The sequence below is a fragment of the Nipponia nippon genome, unplaced genomic scaffold (assembly GCF_047370975.1).
Source record: "Nipponia nippon isolate SJK-2023a ecotype South Korea unplaced genomic scaffold, ASM4737097v1 scaffold_23, whole genome shotgun sequence".
Lineage (NCBI taxonomy): Eukaryota > Metazoa > Chordata > Aves > Pelecaniformes > Threskiornithidae > Nipponia > Nipponia nippon.
Window position 1 is genome coordinate 6,872,219 of NW_028262340.1, and position 20,100 is coordinate 6,892,318.

At 62.7% G+C, this 20,100-nt stretch overlaps 1 protein-coding gene across 1 annotated transcript; it reads left to right on the forward strand.

Moving 5' to 3' along the window:
* Positions 1 to 4,483: 4,483 nt before the first annotated feature.
* MFSD2A (MFSD2 lysolipid transporter A, lysophospholipid) lies at positions 4,484 to 14,662 on the forward strand. The gene is made up of 14 exons (XM_087760711.1): positions 4,484 to 4,599; positions 4,684 to 4,806; positions 5,373 to 5,497; positions 9,020 to 9,143; positions 9,276 to 9,354; positions 9,945 to 10,117; positions 10,229 to 10,319; positions 10,937 to 11,058; positions 11,370 to 11,453; positions 12,368 to 12,451; positions 12,785 to 12,897; positions 13,100 to 13,243; positions 13,450 to 13,626; positions 14,002 to 14,662. The coding sequence occupies exons 1-14, from the start codon at positions 4,510 to 4,512 to the stop codon at positions 14,057 to 14,059; spliced, it is 1,587 nt and encodes a 528-aa protein (XP_087616837.1). The 5' UTR covers positions 4,484 to 4,509; the 3' UTR covers positions 14,060 to 14,662.
* The last annotated feature ends 5,438 nt before the right edge of the window (positions 14,663 to 20,100 follow it).

The window sequence follows — 20,100 nt, forward strand, 5'->3', positions numbered from 1 at the left end:
CAGGGCTGCTCCCAGCCCCTTGCTCTTCCCGGGAAGCATGGGTGAAGCCCTCTCTTTGTCTTTAGGAAACAAATTGCCCGGTTGCGGAGGCTGGTCCTGCTCCAGCGCCATTGGGGCCAGCAGGGATGGGGAGGCACAGCTGGGGACACAGCTGGCACTGCACCAGGCCGCCTGCTCCAACACCAACACACCCCCGGGCACAGGAGCAAAGGCTCCTACAACCTATAGCTCTCGGCCGTATCTCCTTTCCCCTCCCTGCTGGCCTCGGGGACTTCTCTGGCTTTTCCCAGGGTGAGACGGGAGCTTATCCTGGCTTCAAGGGGCTCCGGATGCTTTGAAGGTGCGAAAGCACTGCTGGAGAGGGCTGGAGAGGGCTGGAGAGGGCTGGAGAGGGCCGGAGGGGCCGCGCAGCCCTTTCATCCCAGCCTCTCCAGGCGCTTGGCAAACAGGACCCGAGAACCTGTCACTGCCAGCGCCCGGCTGCACAAACAGTGAGAGCCCCGGGGGCTGTGGGACCGTGGGTGACAGGGCTGGGGGGGCCACCCACGGGCCAGGCCAGCACCTCGCCGTGCCCCCCAGTCACAGGGCACTGCCACAGCTCCACGGCCAGCACCAAGGGAGCTGCCGTGGCCCGGCTGCCTCTGGCATGGCTCCGGCACACGACGCGAGGCAGTTCCTGGGGGCCCCGTGCCCTTTGGATCCCCACTGACAGCAGGGCTGGACTTTGAAGCTCCAGCCCCAAAGCGTTTCCCCACGGTGGATGGCCACCTCGAGCCTGACGCATGTCCCAGGGGCACCCTGAGCTGGGCTCTGCCTCTGGCTGTCCCCATCCGCTACAGCAGCAGCCTTCGAGCCACCCTGCCCTCCCCGCAGGGGTCCCAGGTCCCCAGGGACAGCAGAGGCTGTGAGACCCTGTGCCAACACACCCCCAGCCCCCTTTCTTGTCCCCCTCAGCCTTGCGACACGCTTCCCAGGGTCCCACAGAGGAGAGGTGTGGGCAGCAGCGGGCGGCTGCGGCGTGCTGCCATGCAACGCGTCCCCTTTGTCCCCGTGAAGCTGTCGGGCAGCGGCTGCGGGGGCTGGCTGGGCCCCTTGCGAAACGCTTGCCCAAGTCCCTGTGGGGTACGGGAGCACCACGAAATACTGCCCAGCTGTACGGGGCAGGGGACGGCACCCGCAGCGCCGGGGTCACACCAGCCTGGGGGTGCAGCCGCCCGCTCTGAATTTAGCAGGCAGTGAAATCCAGAGAAAGGAGAGGAAAATGCAGCGCCGGCTCCAGCCCTGCTGCCTCTTCAGCCCCTCTGGACCCATTTTGCCCCAGCACACCCTGCCCGATGCCCTGAGCCCTAGAGAAGCTCTGTGGTGTGCGGGCAGGGCTGTCCCTCAGCCGGCGAGCCACACCAAGGCTGGCCCACAGCCCACAGTCCCCCAACAGCCCTGGGACCCGCTCGCTGCCATTTGCCCCCAAGCCCGTGCTCCCCGTCCTGGCTGGCCCAGCCTGGCAGGGCTGTCTGGTTTCGGGTGCTCTCACGCTTGCTCAGCTCCTGCTCCAGGCTGTGCCGGATCCGCAATAGTGGGGAGGCGTGGGTGGCAGGCGGGATGGCAGAGCCGTCATCCGCTGGAGCAGCCCCCATCCCTACCCCTGTCCCCGGGGCTGAACCATGTCCCCAGGGCCAGCATTTGGGTCCCAGCCCCTGAAGAGTCACCCCCGGAGCCCGATGGTGTTCCCAGCTCAGGGATGTGGAGGCCAGGGTGGTGTAGCATCACCCTCAGAGCATTATTTGGTCTTGAAGACCATCACCCTGGGCTGGTCCTGGTGCCAAGGGTGACCCTGTGAGTGGCCCAGCCACAGCCACCTGCGGGTCCCCGGGGACCCCAAGCCTGGTGGGAGCTGCTGCACCGACATCCCCACTGGGATCAGCCCTTGGAGGCTCAGTTATTGCCATGAGGATCCCCCAGAGCATCTGCTTGGGAGGAAGGTCTAAAATCCCCTGCCAGAAATTGTGCAATACCACATTTGGGAGGAGAAAATCCTCCTAATCCAGGGAAATCCTGGTCTTTCTAATTCTCCTACTTCATATGGAAGGCAGGGCTACACCTATTTGCGGTCTTTCTGCACAATCTCCAGCACAAAGGGCGGCTCATTGTTCCCCCAAAGCCACGCTTGCCCAGGAGGCAGTTTCTCAGCGCTTTGCTCAAGGACAGGAATGCCAAAAGCGTGAGGAGCTGAGGAGCCCCTGGGACAAAGGGAGCAGAGCAATAGTGCTGGGGCCAAACACAACGGGGAGCTGAGGACGGGATCAGCCTGTCTGCGGCAGCCCGGTGCCTCCAGGGCCGCAAGCGCCACCGTGGGAGTCCCCTCTGCTCCTGCGCAAGAGGCCTTCTCCATGGTGAGGGAAACTGAGGCACAGAGCCGGGGCCCCGCACCGAGCCTGGAGGGTGTTGACCCAAACACGCCTCCCCAGCCGATCCCTGCTTATGTGTGTCGGGAGAACCCAAATCTGTGCGTTGGGACCGGGCTCAGGCAGGGACCCAGACTCGCATGGACATCCCCAGTGGCTGCACTGGTGCTGCCTGGGGACGCAGTCGTCCCCAGCAAGGAGGTGTTCAGGGCCCTCTGCTCTGCACCAGCCCCCAGAGCCAGCAGCGAGCCAGCCACAGCTACGGGGCACTGCCACGCACTCCTCTTGGCCACCCAGCGCAGGAGGCAGCACAGTCCCCGAAACCGAGACCCCTTAAACCCCAAAACTGAGATCCCTTAAACTGTTTGTGCTGCTCGCTTCAGTGCGGGGTCACGATGCTTGTCCCAATCACCCGAGCTCTGATGTTCAGGGACGGCAGAGCCCAGCCAACTCATTACACAAGTGTGCCAGAAGACGTGCAAGCCCATCCCCAATACGAGGCTCCTTTCTCCTGGGGAACCTGGGGGGCTTCCACCTCGCACTGGGGTGTCTGCACGGGGGTGTCTGCCCTGGGGCTGCCCGGGGCCAGATGCGCCCGAGCCAGCACGGCACAGCGGGGCGAGGAGCCCGAGGCAGGTCTCCGCCAAACCGGCCGGGCGAGTGGCATTGTCCACACCTCGCTCCCCTCTTACTTCAAGGTATTTTGTGTCCCTGGACAGATTTGGAGAGCCTGAAGCCTCACACAGGCCCCCTTCCCTGGCGGGTGGCATCCCCGAGCGCCCAGCGTGGCCGGGCGCAGGGCTGTGACACGTGGCAGCGCCGGGGGAACCCGCTGCAGACGTTGTATGAGGGGCCAGAAACTGTGAGTCAATGGTGACACCAGCTCAGTGCTCCCGAAACCGGGGAGTGCCTGGAGCTGCTGTGCCACCGCTCTGTGCCAGGGGCCACCCGCCCAGCTCGTCCCCGGCACCCACTCAGGCCCTGCTGCATCCCAGGTCCCTGCTCCGTGCCAGCTGCCTGTCCTGCCTGCCTGTCCTGCCTGCCTGTCCTGCCTGCCCGTCCCTGTCCTCCTTGCCTATCGTCCCTGCCTGTCCCCGTGTAAGCGCAGCTCCAAGTCCAGCTCCAAGCAGCAACGAGGCGATGGCACTGAGTGCCACGCTGGCCCTGCTATGCAGCCGCATCTCACGGCACACCTCAGGGTGATCTTTGAACCCCGGTGGCCTGAGCCGAGTTGGTGGCTGTCACTGTGGTGACATGGCACCGGCACAGGCGTACATGCGCCCGCCGGTGGGCAAACAGCACCCAGCACAGCCAAGAGGTGCTGGGATCGATGTCCCCATGGCCATCTGGCCCAGGGGACACCGCGGGTGGCCCAGGGAGAGGTGCTGGGCCCCGGGAGCCACCATCACCCGCTGGAGCTGTTGTGCAGCAGCCAGGGGCCATGGGCGCTGACGCTGGGGGGGCTCCTGCTGCACCTCAGCCCCTTCGATGGGCCCACGGGGAGGGGGGTTAAGAGTGGGGCCACGCTGGGGCTGGCACTGAGGGCTCCAGTCCCCAGCCCTCCCTGGCCGGTGCCACTGGGATCCCATGGGACAGGGAGTGTGGCAGTGCCTCTTCCAGCCCTGTCCCCCTGTAGGGCAACGCAGCGTTTGCTCAGCTTCTGCCATCGACGGGGGCACGTGGATGGAGGGCTGGGGAGGTGCAGAAAGGGAACGGATGGAGGGATGAAGGGCTGGGGTGGAGGGAAGGGATGGGGGGTGAGGGATGGGGGATGAGGGAATGGAGGGAGGAGGGAACGGAGGGATGAGGGATGGGGAATGGAGGGATGGGGAAGGAGGGATGAGGGATGGGGGAACGGAGGGATGAGGGATGGGGAAGGAGGGATGGGGAAGGAGGGATGAGGGACAGAGGAGACGTGGAGGAAGGACGGGGCCGGAGGGGTAGGAGGGCGTAGGGAAGGGGCTGGGGGCTGGAGGAAGGCCCGGGGCAGGAGGAGGAGGAGGGGGCGTGGCGCGGGGCGTGGCGGGGCGCGGGGCGTGGCGGGGGGCGTGGCGCTGCCGGTACAGGGCGCGCGGGCGGCGGCGCGGCCCCATTCATCGCGCACGGCATGGCCGGCGGCGGCGGCAGCGGCGCGGAGCGGGCCCGGGCCCGGGCCGGGGGGCTCCTGCCGCCCTCCTGCCGCCAGCCCCGCCGCAGGGTGAGCTCCGGGACCGGGCGGGGACGGGACGGAGCGGGGCGGGGGGGAGCTTTTCGGTCTCGCTAACGCCGAGCTCGGTTGCAGGAGAACCGGGAGCGGCTGTCGGTGTGCAGCAAGGTGTGCTACGCCGTCGGGGGGGCCCCTTACCAGATCACGGGCTGCGCCCTCGGCTTCTTCCTCCAGATCTACCTCCTGGACGTGGCGCAGGTACGGCCGGCACCGGCGGGGGCTGGGACCGGGGCTGGGGGCACCGGAGTCCCCCGTGCCGCTTTGCTCGGTGCGACCCGCCGGGGTGTAAGGGGGGGGGGGGGGTCGGTTACGAGGAGTCGCGGTCCTGCGTGGTCCGAAGGCTGTGGGTTTCCACCGGGCCGGCCCCACGCGTGGAGCCTCCGGCTATGACACGGGCTTGGGGTGTCCGTCCCGCGGGATACGGCGTCTGTCCCCCCAGCCCGCAGCGTCCCGGGTCGGTGGGGAACGGGGAGGGAGAATCCCCGTGGGGCACCCAGGTGCCGGCGGCGGGGCGGGTGTCGGGGGGATCCGCTCCCAGGCGGCGGGAGGTCGGTGTGGACAGAGCGCGGTGGAGCAGCGCTGGGAGGGACTGGGTCACCGTGCCCCAAATCCCACTGAAGGAGGGGGAGAGGCCAAGGGATCCGTCCCCTGCTCCCGAAGGGCGGCAGGGTTGCGGTATGGTTGGGAAGGTCTTGAGGAGCTCAAGAAGGGCAGCCGGGGGCGCGGGGGTTCGCCTGTCCTGACACAAGGTTTCCTTCCTGCAGCTGGACCCTTTCTATGCCTCCATCATCCTGTTTGTGGGGCGAGCCTGGGACGCCGTCACGGACCCCATGGTGGGCTTCTTCATCAGCAAAACATCATGGACCCGCTTTGGCCGCCTGATGCCCTGGTAAGAGCCGCCTGTAGCACCCTGCGTCCCTGCCCGCTGTGTCACAGCGCTGCCAGTCGGCTTTGGGTGTCCCTTGGCGTGAGGGTTGCAGGGCAGGACATGCTGGCACCCTGTCTCACCCAGGTGAGGTGCTCAGTGCCCCTAAAAGCCCACGGTGCTGCCAACAGCTGGGGCTTCAAGTCTGTGCCTGTTACTCTGACCGGTCCCAAGCCATCCCTGTGCGAGCTGGGCCCGGCTGTTCTCTGTGTCACTGTGCCTGCAGCAGCTCTGGCCTCCCTGAGAGCTGCCCCGGTGCCACGCTCTGATGCCGGACTTTGTTCCCGCAGCGGTTGCTGAGCCCTGGCCAGTGCCGTCGCGGCCACAGGGAGGAGGGACGGGGGTGTGCGCGGTAGATACGTGGTGCTGGGGTGCTGGCTGACGGTCACGAGGATGCTCTTCTGGCTGGAAAACAGCTGTCATGGATCCGGGTGTCCGCACGTGGGTGCTTCTGCTGCCCTGGGAGCGGGGGTGCTGAGCGAAGGGGTGCCAAAGGGAGTCTGAGCAGATGGGACGGGGTTTACGAAGGCCCAGAGGGCTCGTGCCTGTGCCCAGTGCAGATGTAGGACGTCCATAGACACCTGCCCCTGTGCAGGACACGGAGCGTTGCAGGCTGCTAATGCCTAAGTGTGGATACGGTGGCATGTCCCGTGCTAAAATAACCCACGTCCTGGGCGCCTGCGGGATTGCTGAAATACAATGCAGCAAAGGGGGTGGGCATGGGGGGAGTGGAATTAGAGGGACGCAGTCCTTTCCCCCGCAGATTATACCCTCTGCTTCCGGGCTTTCCTGGAATAGCTCTGGGCAGTGGCAGTCGGCTGTTGTTAAAGCCGGGCTCCAGGCATGGCCTGAAATAGCTTCTCTGCAGCCGCACGTGTGGCGGGGCCTGGGGTCCGGAGATTAGAGCAGGGCTGCCTGCGCGGAGCTGCCGGGGTGTGCAGGCAGGGCTGCGCGGGATAGCCGTGCGTGCTCGGATGGCTGCCGCGGCTCCCCGCTCTGTAATCTCGCGTCCTCGAGGCAGGGGGTGGGGATGGAGCGGTTGCATTCCTCCGAACGGCTTCTGCTTCGTTAAAATTAGCCAGAGCTTTTGACTTGCGCCGGGCCCCTCAGCAGTGCCAGGGCAGCTGGCTCCGAGGAGCTCGCTGCTATTGTACATGGCTCAAGGGCAACTGGCTGAGTCCAGTTTGGATGGAGTTGAGCTGAGTTTTAACCTCCCGAACTCAGGGTTGATCGGCCGCGGTGGGGCTGGCCGTGGGGCTGTGCGGCTGCAGGCCGGTGGGGCTGTGGAGCCGCTCTCTGCCTCAGTTTCCCTGCGGGCAAAGCCAGGAGCCGCAGGCGCTGCAGGTTGTGGCTGCGGGGTGGCCTCAGAGGCTGCTGCCTGACCCCAACCCTCAGCACCCGTGAGGTGACCCCGTGTAACCCCCCCGAGTGCGAGGGTTTCTTGTCCAAAGTTTCTGCCAGGCTCTGAAGGGTCTGATCCGTGAGGCTGAGCCCAGCCGGCTGCCGGCGGCTCTAGCTCAGAGCTCGGGGCTGCTCCGGCCCCTCGGAAGGGAGAGGAGACCTTCCCCGAGGGCTGTCACCTTTTTCCCTTTCAGTTCTTTCTTTTTGAAACACTTTTTGGTGCGTTTTGTCCCAGCAGCTCATCCACTGGCTGCCCCCTCCTCTCCCCTGGCCTCGGGGACCCCGCTCTGTCCCCAGCCCTGAGCAGGTCCCCGTTTCTTTGACCATCCCAGACTTCCCGGTGATTAAACTTTTCCTTGATGTGTTGGTGACCGAGGAGCCTCAGCCTTGACCTTCCTTCTCTGGGGCAGCAGCCGTTTGCAAAACGGTTAACCGCCAGGCTGGGAAAGGGCGTGCAAGCCGTGGCACAAAGGAACACACCATCGCGCCGCGGCCAATGAGCGGGCGAGCGCGCCAGGGCGGCCTCCTCCGAGCGTCTTAATCACCTCGGCCTGGGTCAGGGGTAACTCGCAGTCACTTCTCTGCTTCTGCCAGGAGCTGCCCGTCAGCCCTGGCTGGAGCTCAGCACCCTGGTCCCGGTGCTGGCGTGGGCCTGCGGGGGATTCTGACACGCACGCGCTGGTGCCTACGGCGAGCGTGACGTGGTTCTTGCCGCGCGGCTGCCGTGACTCATTCAAAATTCCCCTTGACTCCACGTATGCATGAGGCGATAAGTGCGCGCGAGAGGAGTGGCTGGAGGCTGCTCGCGCCTTTCCTCCCCCCGCCGGGGTGACGTGCACATGGAAAAATGTGCATGTGTTGAGTCCTGTGCAATGCCTCTGCCGGCTCTCCATCCATGGAGATTTGGTTTCTCGCTTCCCCCCCACACCTTTCCTAACTTTAAATTTAAACTTTGCGTCCTGTACGTCAGCCTGGACGGAAAGATCTTGCTGTACCCTGGCTGTGGAGCGGCGGAAGGCCAGCCCTGACCACGCATGGCTCTGTCCTGTGTCCGGTTCTGCTGGCTTTATTCCAGAACGCAGCCTCTGTCCAGTAGTTTGCGGAGTGCAGGGTGCTTGCAAATCCCCAAGCAAAATCGGTCTCTTAAACAGGTGTGGATGTAACTGCAACTCCTGGCTCACTTCCCTCCGGGAGGAGGAATTCCTCCCGTGCCCTCCTGAGCAATGGGGGGACCTGGGTGCTCGTGGTGCCCGGGGGCTGCCGGTGCAGGGTAGAGCTGTTCCCGCGCTGGGCTGCAGCAGGACAAGGGTGGTGAGAGGCGCTGGGTGAAGCAGAGGGATGCTCTGGGTGGCATCCCGCTGCGATCGCCCTCGCTGGCCGGTCCTGCTGGGACTGCTGCCAAGGCCCAGCACTTGAGCAATCCCCTCCGACCCTCTGTTGCACTTTGCATCCCGTGTCCCGGTGCCCGCAGCTCTGGGAAGTTGGGAAGGGGTGGAAGAAGGAGCCAGCCAGCTGGTGGTTTGCACCACCCCTGCCAGCAGAACAGAGGTGACCGCGGGGCCAGGGCTCGGGGGGGCTGGCGGCAAAGCCAAGCTGGTGAGAGACATTTGCTGGGCTGGCGGGGCTGGGGAGCAGGGCTGCGCTGCCTGGCCGTGCTGCCTGGCCCTCCCCAGCCCTCCCCAGGACGAGGGAGGTGATTACATCCCGCTGAACACGCAGCGGTGCCACCTGAGGGAGAGGTCAGGGCCGGGGGTGGAAGCTGAAGGCAGGAGCCGATCAGTCCCTTCCATCGAAGCAGGGATGTCTGTTTTTGCGAATAAAGCTCTTCCCTGAAAGTATGAGTCAGCTCTTCTGCTTCCCATCCCGTGAGACCTGAGCTGCTGCCTTCAGCCTGGTCTGAATCACCCCTGTGGCAACCACCTCCTGTCGAAGGGTGGGAGCAGGGTGGGCCACCCCAGGGCAGCTCAGGAGCCCCCAAAATCAGATGCCTGAACCCCACTGGACTTGTGGTAGCAGGGAGAGCCGGGTTGGTGGGGTAACCTAGCTGCTGCGTGCCTGCAAGGCTAAGGCTGTGTTCTCCCAAAGGATCATCTTCTCCACCCCATTTGCCGTCATCTCCTACTTTCTCATCTGGTTTGTGCCGGACATCTCCAGAGGCCAAGTGATGTGGTACCTTGTCTTTTACTGCATCTTCCAGACCCTTGTGACGGTGAGTTGGGCTCTGCGCACACCCGGGCTGGTGGGTGAGGGGTGGAGAGGATGAATCCCTGCCTTCACCTTGCTGAGCTACGCAGCGGGGCAGGTTCCCATCCCTGAGCTAATTCTCCTCGTGCCGTTGCAGTGCTTCCACGTGCCCTACTCGGCGCTGACCATGTTCATCAGCAGGGAGCAGAGCGAGCGGGACTCAGCCACCGCCTACCGTAAGAGTATTTCCTTCCCTTCCTCGCCACGGCCGGGGGCAGCCGGTGCTCAGCTCCTTTGCTGCAGCTCTCGCTGAGGTGTGATCCTCCTCCCGATGCCCTGCTGGAGGGGCTTGTTTCATCACACCCCACCCCAAGGCCTCTGTGTGATGAACGTCGTTCAGGGCTTGAATTGCAGCCGGTTCAGCTCTTCCCATGCCTCTTCCCCAGCTCCTCCAGCAGACATCCTTGTCTAGCCTGGTGGGAGCTGGGCTGATGGGGAGGTGGTCCCTGTTATGGCCAAGGGCCTGGAGCAGATGCCGGGGGATCTGAGCTCCCAAGTCTTTCCCCCTGCTCCATCATACAGCAGTGGGAGCATGACCAAGTCTTGGCCTCTCTCCCTGCCTCGGTTTCCCCAGTAGACACTCTCCTTCCTTGCGGCTTTATCACTTGGTGATTTGGAGGGAGCTGGAGGAGAGCTGGGCTGGCTCATCTCTCCTGGTGAAGGGCAATGAATTGCAGCTGGGGAGGCTCCGCTGTGGAGAAGGGTTTTGCACCCATGCCCTGGGTGCCCGAGGGCTGTGCTCAGTCCCGCTGGCCTCTCCCTCCAGGTATGACGGTGGAGGTGCTGGGCACCGTGCTGGGCACCGCCATCCAGGGCCAGATCGTGGGCAAGGCGGTTACTCCCTGCATCGAGAGCCCCCTCTTCATCGGCAAGACCAACTCTTCGGTGGCCATGGAGGAGCTAAACATGACCCATGACACTGGGTCACTCACAGACACAGTAAGCTGGGGGAACCTGCTGGCAGCCCCTGCCATGCTCTCCTTGCCTTTTTGGCCAGGCTGGCTCCTGGGACGAGCCCGCTCCCTCACCGCTCCCTCCTCTCTTGCACAGAGAAATGCCTACATGATCGCTGCGGGGGTCATCGGCGGCCTCTACATCCTCTGCGCTGTGATCCTGTCGGTGGGCGTGCGGGAGAAGAGAGGTGAGGCTTGAGACATGATGGAATACTCCGGACTTGTGGAAACACTGTGGCTCCTGCCAGGGGCTCCTCAGGAGCCCAGCTGAGCGCTCAGCCTCTCGTTTGTGGGTCGAGCATGGGAAGAGAGGGGCAGGTAGAGCTCAGGCCTGGGGAAGGCGCTGCAGAAGGGCAGCGCTGTGGGCAGGAGGCCAGAGCATCTCCAGGGTACGTTACAGCACAGCCCTGAGGACTTAGCTCTCTGCTCTGCACTGGCAGAGATAAATGTAATCTTGCAGTTTTGTCTGGCCAAGGTTGCGGCTGCCAAGTAGGGCACCCCGGGGTGAGGTGATATCCAAAGTCCGGTAGCTTCTGTCCTTCCCTCCCTCTGCTTTGCAACCAGCTCTGCTCATCCTGGGCGAATCAGCCAGGCCGTCCTCGCCCCTCTGTGGGGCTGAGGGACCCCTGGGTGAGGGCAGGGAGATCCCTGCCGGCATCGCCCTGACTCCCTTGGGGTGGGATGCTGTAGGTGGGCAGGGGCTTGTGCAGGGTGCTCAGCAGCAGGCATGAGGCACCGCACCCCTTGCCCCCAAGGGTGCTGTTCCTGGGGGTCTAACGATGGGCTGATTTGCTCTGTTCTCCAGAGTCCTCTGAGCTCCAGTCGGACGAGCCCGTCTCCTTCTTCCAGGGGCTGAAGCTGGTGATGAACCACGGTGCCTACATCAAGCTCATCGCCGGCTTCCTCTTCACCTCGCTGGCCTTCATGGTAAGCACAGCCGGGCTTGGAGGATGGGGGAGAGGGAACGGCAGCAGCGCAGCTTGGAGATGGCTGGGGGATGAGCAGCGCAGGGCCCAAATAGGATCGCGGTGGGCCGGGAGCATGTGAGGTGGCAGCTCAATGAGCTGGAGCTGCCCCAGGCAGAGGGAGGACGTGGCCTCGTGCTCTCAGATGGGTCGGTGAACGGCCGCTTTCTTCCCCTGCTCGCGCTCTGGGCACAGCCTTGCAAGGAGGAGCACGTGCCTCCGGGGTGGCTGGGGTGCCCGTCCCCCCCTAACCGCCGTCTGCCTCCTTCACAGCTGCTGGAGGGCAACTTTGCCCTCTTCTGCACCTACACCCTGGGCTTCCGCAACGAGTTCCAGAACATCCTCCTAGCCATCATGGTGCGTCTGGCCCTGTCCTGGAGCCCCTCGGGGACGAGGCTGCGGTGGGACGTGTGCTGTGGGATCCCCTGGGTCCTCCCCAGGGGCTGGCATGGGATGGGTGCTCCCTGGGCTGAGGGGAGGGAGGCCGTGGGGCTGCGATAGTCCACTGCGGGGACAGTGACCGAAGGTCCCCTGGGAGAAGGGAAGGGAGAAGGAGCTGCCAAATGTCCTGCAAAGGCCAGGCGCCTTGGCAGGAACAGCGAGGCCTTTGTTCCCGTGTGAAGGCAGACAGAGACGGGGGAGACCAGGAGCCGTGGGGGCCTTTTGTCCAAATCCGGCCACTTATCTCCCTTCCCCCCTGCCTCAAGAAAAGGATCTCAGTGTTTACTGCCAGGAAGATGGAGCAAAACAGCTCCTTCAGAGCACTTTCCAGCTTGCCTTATCCCTGGCAGCCCTTCCCACCCTCCCTGCTCGATGGGGTGGAGAGGTCCAAGGTGCCAAGGACCCCATAAACCCTGGCTCTCGGCCACGCTGTGTGCAGGCAATGGTGACAAGATCAGGTCCCCTCCCAGCACTGAGGATCGAGTCCGATCCTTCCCCTGTTTGGGCACACATGCTGGCACCTGCCAGGCGCCCCGAGGACGGCGGCGCTGGGTGCCAGTGTGCCTCCGCACCGGGGGTGGAGGTGGCCCCGTGCCCCAGCTCCAATTGCGAGCTCTCCTTCCCCGAGCGGAGGCAGGTGAGGGATGGGGTGAGGGCAGGAGCAGGCAGCATGGCTGTGTGCCAGCCCCAGGAGTGTGTGGAAATCAGAGGTGCTGGAAATCTGCTGGGGGAGGCTGTTCCCAGGAGCTGCTCCTTGCTGGGAAGAGCTTTTTCCCCCAGAGAAGAGCCTGGCCCGCAAGTGACACCACAACCCCCTTCTCTTCTCATAGCTATCGGCCACCTTGACCATTCCCTTCTGGCAGTGGTTCCTTACCCGCTTTGGGAAGAAGGCTGCTGTCTACGTGGGCATCTCGGTGAGTGGGTCCCCTCCAGCGCAGTGGTGCACGTGAGGATGGTGTTTCCCAGGTGGGGTGAGCAGAGCTGTGTCCCCCCGAGAGGGCCTGGAGCTGGGCAGGGGCTGCTGCTGCTGATTTGGTGCCTGTCCCTCATCCTGCTGTTTGTGCTGTCACGGATGTGGCCAAGGCCAGCAGAAATGGCCACGGCGGAGCTCTGGGAGGAAGGCTGCACGGCTGCTTCCCCGGCCGTCCCTGCGGTCAGAGGGCTGGCGTGCACGGGAGGGAAGGGGAAAGGCCAAGGGGTCTGGGTCAGGCGCTGCTGACACAGCCTGGTTTCTGTCCCCTATCCAGTCTGCCATCCCCTTCCTCATCATGGTGGCTGTCCTGGACAGTAACCTCATCGTCACCTACATCGTGGCCGTTGCAGCTGGGATCAGCGTCGCAGCCGCCTTCCTCCTGCCCTGGTGAGTGCGAGGTCCTGGTGCTGCACCCCGAGAGCTGGGCAGGGTGCTTCCAGGGCCTGCTGGAGTGGTTAGAAATCCTTGGGAGGCCTTTTTGCAATGTTTTCAGCCCAAGATGGGGCTCCAGGAGGGAAATCCTCTCAGCAGGGAGAGGAGATGCTTTGTTGGCTCTGTCCCAGCGTTCACCATTCCGCTCTCTGCACAGGTCCATGCTCCCAGATGTCATAGATGACTTCAAGCTGCAGCACCCTGACTCCCATGGCCATGAAGCCATTTTCTTCTCCTTCTATGTCTTCTTCACCAAGTTCACCTCTGGGGTCTCCCTGGGCATCTCCACACTCAGCTTAGAGTGAGTTTTTGTGCAGGAGCCGAGGAGGAGGGAGGGAGGGAGGCCAGCCCAGTGCCTCCGCACCCAGGCGTCTCTGCTTCCCGAGGGCTGGGAGGAGGTGGGGGGGTCTAAATCCAGCTGTGGCCCCACAAACCTCTACCTGCAGGGACAGGTTTGTCCCCTACAAGCTCAGTTTCCTTTGCCTGAAGGTCCCTTTCTGTCCACAGCTTTGCAGGGTACCAGACCCGGGGCTGCTCCCAGCCCGAAGAGGTGAACTTCACCCTGAAGATGCTGGTGTCGGCTGTGCCCGTGGGGCTGATCCTGCTGGGGCTGCTCCTGTTCAAGCTGTACCCCATCGATGAGGAGAAGCGGAGGAAAAACAAGAAAGCCCTGCAGGACTTAAGGTGAGTGTCCGCTCGTGCTATGGAGGTGGCAAGGACGGCATGGTGCCAGCGGGGTGTGTGGGGGCAGGATCAGGCCCAGACAGGTTGGGACACACTGTGACTTGTCCAGGAATCCTCCAGGACCCGTGGGTGGTGGGGTGAGGGAAGGGCTGGCTTGTTTTTTCCAATCCCGACTTCCAAAGAGATGGCGTGAAGTGTTTGAGATCAACGGGGAACCTGCCCCAGTTGCTAAAGAAAACTCGTTTGGGAACTGCACGAGGCGGTGCCGTCCCTCCTGAGCGCTTCTTGAGCCCTTCGGAGGCTCCGAGGTCTGCGTGGAGGCAGGGCTTGCTCCATGGCTCACTCCATGCCTCCTCCCCAACCTTTTGCCCCCAGGGAGGAGAGCAACAGCAGCTCCGAGTCGGACAACACAGAACTGGCCAGCATCGTGTGACCCCGGGCTGGGTCCGTCCGCTCACGCCGGGGCTCTCCAAAGGACCCGGCCCCGCTGGGGCTGGACCAGCCTCGTGCCGCTGTAGGTGTGCGCCGTCGAGGAGCACCCGGGAGAAGCCGTGCAGAGCATCCACCGGCTCGACCGCGAGATCTGTGCCAGTCTTGTGCCTTCCACAGGATCCACAGAGGCGCCGGTAGTGTACATTACACGAATTGACACTGTGGTACTTGGGTGCCTCACGAGAAACGAGCACTGTTCCCTGCCGGGTCCTGGAGAGCAGAAAAGCCCGGAGCGGGACCCTTTTGCTCGTAGCAGTCGTGCCCGCTGCCCGTCTGTGCCCGGCCCGCGTGGGGCCGATCGCCTGTGGGGCCAGAGGTAATGGTTAGTGTACATTACACTGTCAGTGTGACCGCGCCAAGGACGTGAGCTCACCTCTGCTGCCTGTACATACAACACTAATTTGGAAAGCTGTTCTTTTTTTATAGAGCCTAATTAACTTAATGATGTAAATATGAAACTATTTCCTATTTGTATATATCTGTACAGAAACTGAATTTGAGGACCTATTAATATTAATTTACATAAAAGTGGGGGAAGTCAGCAGTGCGGGTGTGGAGAATTTTTGTTTGGCTGCTTTTTTTTGTGGATGTCAGCAAGCCCAGGGTCCCTTTACACACCGCAGGGTGCAGGATTGTCTTCCCCTGAGCCGAAGGTGCAGGAATGCCGTAATCCGGGCAGGCAGCCGTGCCCGGCAGCCCCTTACCCCCGTGTGGCTCCTTGCTCGGTGCCTGTGTGCAGCAACCCAACAAAGGCTCTATTATTTTCTCCCTTTCAAGAGGGAGCAGGGGTGGAGGGAGGAATGAAATGAAAACGCTGGCTGCGGAGGTTGTGAACCCGGGGCTGGAAAGGGGAGAGGCAGCTGGGGAGTGGAGAGAAAGGGAATGTGGGCTGCGGGTGACACTCAACACTTCCTCCCGGGGCAGAGTGCTGTGCAAGCGCTGATCCTTGTGTGTATTTATACCTTGCTCTTGCATTCCCCTCTCCGCAGCAGAAATGGGGAGAGCCCTGCCCTCCCCGCTCGGCGGGAGCACCGCGCTCCTGCGGCAGCAAGTGCGATGCAGAGGGGGAAAGTGGGTCGGAGCAAGCACGGAGAGGATGGACCGAAGATGAAGCAGCCACCCCTATACGCTGGGGCAGATCCCCAGTGCGAGGGGACTGTGCTGCCTCTGCCGCTCTGTCCCCGCGGCCACGGGGCTGTTGCCTTTTGTTAAGCCCGTTTGTCACACCGAGAAATTTGTGGGGTCAGTGCCTGAGTTGAGAGCGGCCCCTCTGCGCAGGGGGCTCGGGGGAAGGATGGCTCATCCTTTGTTCCACATTTGGGTACAAAGGACTGGAATGAGGAGGGGGGGGTAAAAATAGCCAGAGGGATTAGACCTTAGCTGGGAATGCTTAACTGGGCCCCGCTCTGCCACCAGGGTGGGGGTCATGGAAAGAAGCAAAAGGGATGATGCAAGGAGGCTGGGAGCTGGCTTTGTGCTGAGCAGAGGGCAAGAGGCAGCGTTAGCCTCGGCCTGGGTGCTCCCTGCTCCCCCGGGCACGGGGCTTGCAGTGAAGGACCAAGGGCAGGACAAAGCCAGCGCTCCCTGAAGCCCTGTGGCAGGGCAGGCAGGTGCCGTATGCGCCCTCTGAGAGAGGAGGAGGAGGGCGGCAGCGCTGCAGCCAAGCACAGAGCTGAGGTCATTGCAGATGTACTGACCCCTGCCCTGCTCCCGGCCGGGTTTGCGGGGAACCATCCTGGCCACCGCTACGACCTGGCTGCCTCCAAGGATTTGAGAGATTGCTACTAGCTTTTCTTTTCAAAGAGTTTCAACAGAAATCAGGGACACTTCATTCTTTGCCTCCTCTTTTTTGGCTCTGTGGGGTTCGTGAGGAGTTTCTGTTCAGGCTTTTTGCAGCCAGCTCAAGAGACCAAAACCATACTGAGCTTGAACCGGGGCCCAGACATTCCTAGCTGAGCACACCTCTTCTGTTTGAGGCTTTTAAGAAAATAGATGGGGCGGGGGGGAAATGACCATGAGAGCTGATAGCGCTGAGCCCTGGGCAAAACCCCAGCCTTGAAGCAGAGACCACGTCTTGCTTCATTTGTGATTACAGAGAGCTTTCACCCCAAGCATGAAGCAAGCCTCCCTGGCATGGGAAGTCTTCCCAGCCAGAACTGCGTGGGGAGGTGCTGCCAGCACCTACAGCTGGCCTCCAGCAGCAGCTGTGCTACGGCTTAATCCGCACTAACCTTGGTGATGAAGCAAATGCACCCGGCCGTCCGGGAAGCGCCTCCCCGCAGAGCTGGAGTGCAACGGCTGCTGCGTCCTCTGCGCCGGCCGGGTGAGCCACGTGTCGGGGCTGACGTACGGGCAGCGCTGGCCCTGTGAAATCAAAGCCAGAACGTGGAAAATGCGGGGTGTCAGCTGTGCACTCAGCACCTGCTGAGCCGCTGCCTGTAACGGCATACGGGCTGGGGCTGCGCTGCCCAGAAACAACAGGAGTGCTGGGAATTGGGGCTGATTCCCAGCTGATGGGCTTTAACGGGCTCCCAGGCCAGCTGGAGCAAGGGTTACCAGTCTGGTGCCAGGGGCTTGGGGAGTCTTTTCCCAAACTAGGAGGGCATTGCTTCCTATGCTGCGAGGGAGCAGAGGGTTTCTGTTCTGCTCAGGGAACCGGGTTTTCTGGTCCCTTTCGTTCACAAGGGAAAGCCTTTCATTGCGTATCGGCGAAGGTGCACGTGAGCCACGGCTTTTTCGCAGAAGGAGCCTGGCAGGGGTGCAGTCCCAGCACCCAGGGCTCGCTCAGCAGGGAGGGCACCCCTCTCTCCACTGACACTCATCAGGGTACCTTAGCGCACCCCGTACCCTTCCCACGGCCTCTGGCCAAGCCGCAAGGCTCACCTTGCACCCTGGGGAAACCTGCTGGGTGCCACAGCACCCAGTGCTCCCAGTGCACATGGCTGAGCCCAGACTGGTGGCCAGCTCTTGCAGCACAAAGCTCTCAAGGGGCATTTCAGGAGGATGCTGGCCTGGCCGCAGCACGGGGCAGCACCCAGGTGAGCCAGTGACATGCCATCAGGGCTGGACGTGCTGGGGGAAGGCGATGGGGTACAGCCAGATGTTCACCCCAACCGCAGGACGCTTGTCCTGGGAGGTGACGGTCAAGAGGACAAAACCAAGAAACCATCAGTCGTGGCCTCCAAAGGGCAGCACACGAACCTGCAAAATGGGACTTACATCCTCTGTCACTGAGGATGGCTTTGCCAAGAGGCAGGTCCCCCCGCCTCCCCGGACAGGCAGATGGAGGTGGCAGGAGGGACGGTCCCCAGGGCGAGAGCGGCCATGCTGTGTCTGTTTACCCTACGGGGGATAAGTGGAAGTGTGAAAAGTTGCTCCTTGCAGACGGCGAGGAATAACCCCCCTCCTTATCCCCAGGGAAAGCGCAAAGAGCCTCGGGTTAATCTCTCAGCAGGGAGGGATTCGTGAAACTTTCAAACAGCCGCTGGTGGCGATGGTTTTCCCTTGGCCCCTGGGCTGGGGGACCTGCATGCCCCGCGCTGCAGCAGCGATCACGCAGGGCTGGTTTCACGGACGCTTCAAGCTGAACCAAGCACCGGCTCCCACGGAAAGGGGTGGCTGACAGCACAGCCACGCCGCTCTGCCGGTACAGTCTCCGGGGGCTGGATCAGGGAATGGATCCAGCTGGAAATTAGCTCAGCCTGGGCAGCTCTGGGGAGAAGCAGGATTGTGGGAGCAGGGCTCAGGTCGTGGGGAGCAGGTCCAGCTCCCCGGCATGCTGATCCCCCGGCGGGCTGGGCTCTGTCACCAGCTGGGGAAGGCAGAGTTAACCCAGGGCCGGCGGCGCAGCCCGAGGGGCGCAGGACGGGCACGTTCCCGGGTACAGCCGTCCCCAGGGGTCACCCTGCCTGTGGCACCTGGCTGAGGTCACTCACTTTATCTGCAAACAGAGACTGAAGGCTACCGACCTGTTTTGGCGGGCTTTAGTTAATGTTTTGCAAAACCACTGTTTCTACGGATGTAAGCGGCCAAGGCGCTTCAGTACGTGGCCAGAAATGGATGGGGCAGCAAGATGGTTTCCCGCTAACCAAAGAAAAAAAAAAAATCCCTTTTCCCAGGAATGAAGCTTTAAATTGCTTTGCTGGGAAATGAAATGCTGCGTGCAGGCCAGCCCTCAGGCTTAGCCTTAGCCAGAGATGGCGCAGGAGCTCTGAAAGCACAGGATTGCCTTAGCCCCTGCCAGGGCCGTGCTTGCTCCTGCAGAGGAGTCGGAGGCTGCTGAGCACCACGAGGACCTGGGACGAGAGCCCTCCTCACACCACAACAGAGCAGGGACAAGTGCTCTCCTTCGGCTGCAAGAAGCCAAAGGGTGCTGTCTAGGGGACACAAAGGCATTTTAGCCATTTCGTGGCTAAAAAAAGGAGCAAATGTTCCCACGGTGCTTGGAGGAAAGGGGGACGAGGCACCAGCCACCTGGCAGCAGCATGGGGAAGCTGTGAGCTTTTCCCTGGAGACAGGACAGTGTCGGCCACGGGCTGGCGTGGTTTACAGGCACCGGGATGCCCCACAGAGCACTGACCTGGTTTACAGTCCTCCTGTAAACAGGCAGCTCTTCCGTGAGCCAGCCTTACCAGGAACTTGATCTTTGTTCCTTCAGGAACCACGTTCGGCTGAACAGACCCACCCCAGAAGCAAACACACCGGCCTGGGGCCGGGCTGCGACATCCCCAGTGAGCAGCGCCCTTCCTCTCCCCGTTCTCCGGTTATTTCTAGTTCCTCTCCCCGGTCTTGCTTCCTCCTTGCGGATGCAGCCCGGGATGACAGCTCCTGCCCGTGCTGCCCACCACGATCACCACTGCCCCGGCACCAGCCAGGCAGGACGCGGCTGGGGCTTCGCTGCTGTGACTGTTTTAGGATGCTATAAAATATAAGTCATTGGCTGCAGGGAAAAGAGGTGGTTGTATCTTATTTTCTATTTTGCATCACGTCCATTGAGCCTAAGGTGTCTGATCTTGATGGAGGCAGCTGCAAGAGGCAGATCAGGTGTTGGCAGGTGGAAAACGAGGCAAGAAAACCAGAAAACCAGGCAGGGAGCTGCTCGTCTCCTCTATAGGCTTCAGCCTGATGGGGAAGGATGACAGGGGGGCGGTGGTGCGGGTCCCGCTTGGCTCCCAGTGCTTTGCCAGGGCAGCGGCTGGGAGCTGGGGGGCTGCAGGGAGGGGAGAGGGGGTAGCGGTGGGCTGCGTCTTCACCGAGAAGACACCCAACTCCTACCCGCTGCCTGCTCCGAAAAATCAAACCCTCAAAGGGTTTTGAACGCCTCCCCAGCTCGCGGGGAGCGCAAAGCCAGAGGAGACAACCTCACTAGATGTCAGCAGAGCCACGCTCCCGGCAATCCTGCTCCCAGCCCTTGGCCCCACTCCCGCCGGCCCTGGTTGGGATCCCTGGTTGGGATCTGGGTTGGGAGCCCGGATCTCCGCTCGGGAGCTCAGCAACGGACGGGCCCCGCTTCCACCCGCGCCGCGGCAGACGTGACCATCTATGGTAGCGCAGCAGAGGGCAGGAAGCGGGGTAAAGTCAGCCGACCTCACTGGGTTTTCTCCTCCTTCCTATCCTGTCAACGTGTCCCAGCCCTCGCTGGGACAGACGCTCTGTCTGTCTGTCTGCACAGACCCCCGGCTCCAAGGGCAGCTTTCACTCCCTCCCCAGGGCTGCTGGGACCCAAAGCCGCAGAGCGAAGCCCCGGGTCCCTCGCAGCAGGCAGGGAGGACGGCTGCCCTTTCCCTAGCCGAGGCAGCACACACCTTTTCGGAGGAAGTCCTGCCCTAACGGCAAAAGCAAACAGCGGAGCCTGCTGTGGGAGCAATCCCCGGCTGACCCCAGGGACCCCTTCCCGACTCCGAGCTGTTTTTCCCTTGACCACCCCGTTCTCAGTCTCTCCAGCAACGAAGCTGGGATGACAACGTTTATCCAGCCTCTGCC

Excerpts from the sequence above, each read along its gene's own strand:
- MFSD2A (XM_087760711.1), top strand. The coding sequence starts at position 4,510 with ATGGCCGGCGGCGGCGGCAGCGGCGCGGAGCGGGCCCGGGCCCGGGCC. Across the intron at positions 11,059-11,369 it reads TCACCTCGCTGGCCTTCATG|CTGCTGGAGGGCAACTTTGC; the intron begins GTAAGCACAGCC and ends CCTCCTTCACAG. Across the intron at positions 13,244-13,449 it reads ATCTCCACACTCAGCTTAGA|CTTTGCAGGGTACCAGACCC; the intron begins GTGAGTTTTTGT and ends TTCTGTCCACAG.